This window comes from Oncorhynchus gorbuscha, linkage group LG19 (genome assembly GCF_021184085.1).
Source record: "Oncorhynchus gorbuscha isolate QuinsamMale2020 ecotype Even-year linkage group LG19, OgorEven_v1.0, whole genome shotgun sequence".
NCBI lineage: Eukaryota > Metazoa > Chordata > Actinopteri > Salmoniformes > Salmonidae > Oncorhynchus > Oncorhynchus gorbuscha.
Genome location: NC_060191.1, coordinates 65,729,361 through 65,733,101, shown reverse-complemented (window position 1 = coordinate 65,733,101; position 3,741 = coordinate 65,729,361). Strand labels below are relative to the sequence as shown.

General features: G+C 38.0%; 1 protein-coding gene across 1 annotated transcript; it reads right to left on the bottom strand.

Annotated features, from left to right (window-relative positions):
- Positions 1-1,930: 1,930 nt before the first annotated feature.
- On the bottom strand, positions 1,931-3,518 carry or40a1 (odorant receptor, family 40, subfamily A, member 1). The gene is made up of 2 exons (XM_046315961.1): positions 2,723-3,518; positions 1,931-2,179 (listed from the first exon to the last, which is right to left on the bottom strand). Exons 1-2 carry the CDS (start codon positions 3,516-3,518, stop codon positions 2,013-2,015), a joined length of 963 nt encoding a protein of 320 aa, XP_046171917.1. The 3' UTR covers positions 1,931-2,012.
- Positions 3,519-3,741: the final 223 nt, after the last annotated feature.

Below are 3,741 nucleotides of genomic sequence, written 5' to 3'. Positions count from 1 at the left end.
ATCAACATTACAAATGCTCTTGTTAAACATTACAAATGCTCTTGTTAAACATTACAAATGCTCTTGTTAAACATTACAAATGCTCTTGTTAAACATTACAAATGCTCTTGTTAAACATTACAAATGCTCTTGTTGGAAACACGTTTTTAGGTCAAATTCAAAGTAAGATATTTCCGTTATGTTCTGTTCTTATGCTGTGTCCCAAACCCGTAATTACACTGCTCCTTAATAGTTATGTATATTCACCACAGAATACAAGAACTGCAACACTATGTATTTTTCTTTTTCTTGTATATCCTTTAATTGATTTATTCCTTTTTTTATCTCTCTTTTGTTCCTCGTTTCTCCCACTGCATGCTGATTGTATGTTAACTTATACTGAATATATTAACAATAAATCAATAGTTTTATTCCTTGTTTCTCCCACTGCATGCTGATTGTATGTTAACTTATACTGAATATATTAACAATAAATCAATAGTTTTATTCCTCGTTTCTCCCACTGCATGCTGATTGTATGTTAACTTATACTGAATATATTAACAATAAATCAATACTTTTGTTCCTCGTTTCTCCCACTGCATGCTGATTGTATGAACTGCTTGTATGTTAGCTTACACTGAATATATTAACAATAAATCAATAGTTTTGTTACTCGTTTCTCCCACTGCATGCTGATTGTATGAACTGCTTGTATGTTACTTTAACCTGAATATATTAAAAACAAATAAATAATTGTTCACGTTTTTTTTTAAATGTAGTGATTATAAAGCTTATACATGCTTATTAATGCTTACAAATATTTACAAACATGTATTTATTAAAGGTTTATAAAAAACGTATGAATCCTTATTCATGAAATGTCTTAGTGTTACTCATTTGACCTTTGAACAGAGCCCTACAGTGTGTCTCTGCCAGTGAATATGTTTTAGTGCCATCTAGTGGAACTAATGAATGTATGTCTTAGTGTTACTCATTTGACCTTTGAACAGAGCCCTACAGTGTGTCTCTGCCAGTGAATATGTTTTAGTGCCATCTAGTGGAACTAATGAATGTATGTCTTAGTGTTACTCATTTGACCTTTGAACAGAGCCCTACAGTGTGTCTCTGCCAGTGAATATGTTTTAGTGCCATCTAGTGGAACTAATGAATGTATGTCTTAGTGTTACTCATTTGACCTTTGAACAGAGCCCTACAGTGTGTCTCTGCCAGTGAATATGTTTTAGTGCCATCTAGTGGAACTAATGAATGTATGTCTTAGTGTTACTCATTTGACCTTTGAACAGAGCCCTACAGTGTGTCTCTGCCAGTGAATATGTTTTAGTGCCATCTAGTGGAACTAATGAATGTATGTTATTTGATTACAGTTGAACTCTTTCAACGTAAATACTGTTTATCTAGATACTTTGCAAAACTTTACCTCCATGCCATAATTGTATGTGATGATCACTATATGTGACAAATACCTGTCCTCACTCATCATGCCCTGTACTGTCCGCATTCATAATGATTTTACCTGGATATGCTGTGCCTTTCTGTTAATAGTTTTAAAAATATATATATTTTTTAAATATAGTCTTTAACTAGGCAAGTCAGTTAAGAACACATTCTTTATGGTGGATGCAAAATGAATTCGTCCAGTAATTAATGTTATTATAATATATAAACACTCCATGATTACAGCTGTGGCATAAAAACTTGTATCTGAAAAGCACCAAAAACAATATTTGAAATTAGAAGTTTGAATTGAATTAATTTATCACAATAAAATATGTTAAATCTATTATATGCAAATATTAAGTGTTCAACAGAAGAATAGTCAGACATTGTTTTATTGCAATTATCTAAATAATTAGAGTGTTCATAAAACAGTCATAACAGAAAACTGCTGGAATGAAATAGATTCAAAATGCAAGGGGAATGTCACCTTACTTGGAAACTTTTCTTATATCTACAGTTCTTGAGTTTTTGCTGCAGATTTGAAAATACGATCAACAACTCCACGCAAAGTCTCATTTGTGAGAAGTAACTTTTGTCTTTACAAACAGTTTGATGATTTTCTCCCGCAGCTCCTCTGTCTTTAGGCTGTAGATGATAGGGTTGAGCATGGGTGGCAGGGTGACAGACACAGTGAGGATGGCAGTCAGGAGGTCTGGGGACTGCACCAAGCGCAGGTTACCTAGGAGGGAAGGGACAAACAGACACACATCCAGTGACTTTGACATGTTGATTGATAGTATTAACAGCCAATTATGATATTCAGCTAAGATAAGAAGGAACTTGTGCGCTGAGACATGCTGTACGCTCCCACTTGTCAAAGCCTAGCAACCAGACAACTCAGATGTGCGGCAGGTAGCCTAGTGGTTAAGAGGTTTGGACCAGTAACTGAAAGGTTGCTGGTTTGAATCCAAAGCTGACTATGTGAAAAATCTGTCAATGTGCCCTTGAGTAAGGCACTTAGCATCTACTAAAATGCAATGTGCTAGTGCTCATTTGAATGACAACTTATACAGTACAATAAACACACACTTGGGGGCAAATTAGTCAGAGTCCTCCTTTATTCCTGACCTACACTTAGGGAGAATACAGTTTACAGCAGGTATACAAGTTGTGGCGAAGAGCACATAAACATTTCGCTGAACCTTTTATAACTGTGGGAAACTGTGAACGTGACGATTATATTTGATTTGATTTTGAAGTAAACAGTCATCCCTGTGTTTACCTAGGACGTAGGCCAGGATGACAGGGAGGTAGTACACCAGTACCAGTAGCAGGTGAGTGAGACAGGTGTGGAAGGCTTTCCACCGCTGGGTAGTGGAGGCAAACTTCAGCACCGCAACCACCACCACAGCATAGGTGAAGATGATGAAGGACAGGGGGCCTAACAGGACAGCCAGAGTTTTAGCTGTTGCTAGTTTCCTGTTGAAAGAGATGTCAGAGCAGGCCAGTCTGTATACAGGGCCGTGCTCACAGCAGCAGCTCTGCACCACCCTAGAGGCACAGTAAGGCAGGCTAGAGGCCAGGGCGACAGGGTAGACCTCCAAGAGGAAGGCCAGGGTCCAGATACCTAGCAGGATGAGCAGCATCCTCAGGTTGGTGTTGATGGTGAGGTAACGCAGAGGGAAACAAATGGCTATCACACGGTCGTATGCTAGGAGAGCCAGGGAGAAGGACTCCATATCACCAAATAAATGCATGCAGAACATCTGAGAGAAACACGTCCCAAAGGAGACGTAGTTCAGATTGAACACAAATACAGGCACCATCTGGGGGATGATAACACTGTTCAAAGAGATGTCCACCACAGCTAAATTGCACACTGCAACATATTTTGGATTTTGAAGGCTTGGGTTCATAATGAAGACTGCTAACAGAACAAAGTTACCCATTAGAGTGATGATGTATATTATAGAGAGAGCTAGGATGAGGTAGTTCTTATTGCCCAGTGTGTGGAAGGCTGTGATGTAGAATCCATCACCTGATGATCCCGTTCCATTGTAAAGCACAGAAAAACCCATTTGAGGGGCCACTGTGTGTCTGGAAGAGAAATACAGATTACTGAAATGGAAAATCAATCAAAATCCCCAAGTTATCTGATGATACATAATGAAGTGACTAAGGCACCAAGACCATCTCAAACTAAACAGCCTTCCTGTTAATACCTCTCTAACACTATTTTACAATAATACTGAACACCCACTGTACCAACATTAACAATACTGAACACCCACTGTACCAATA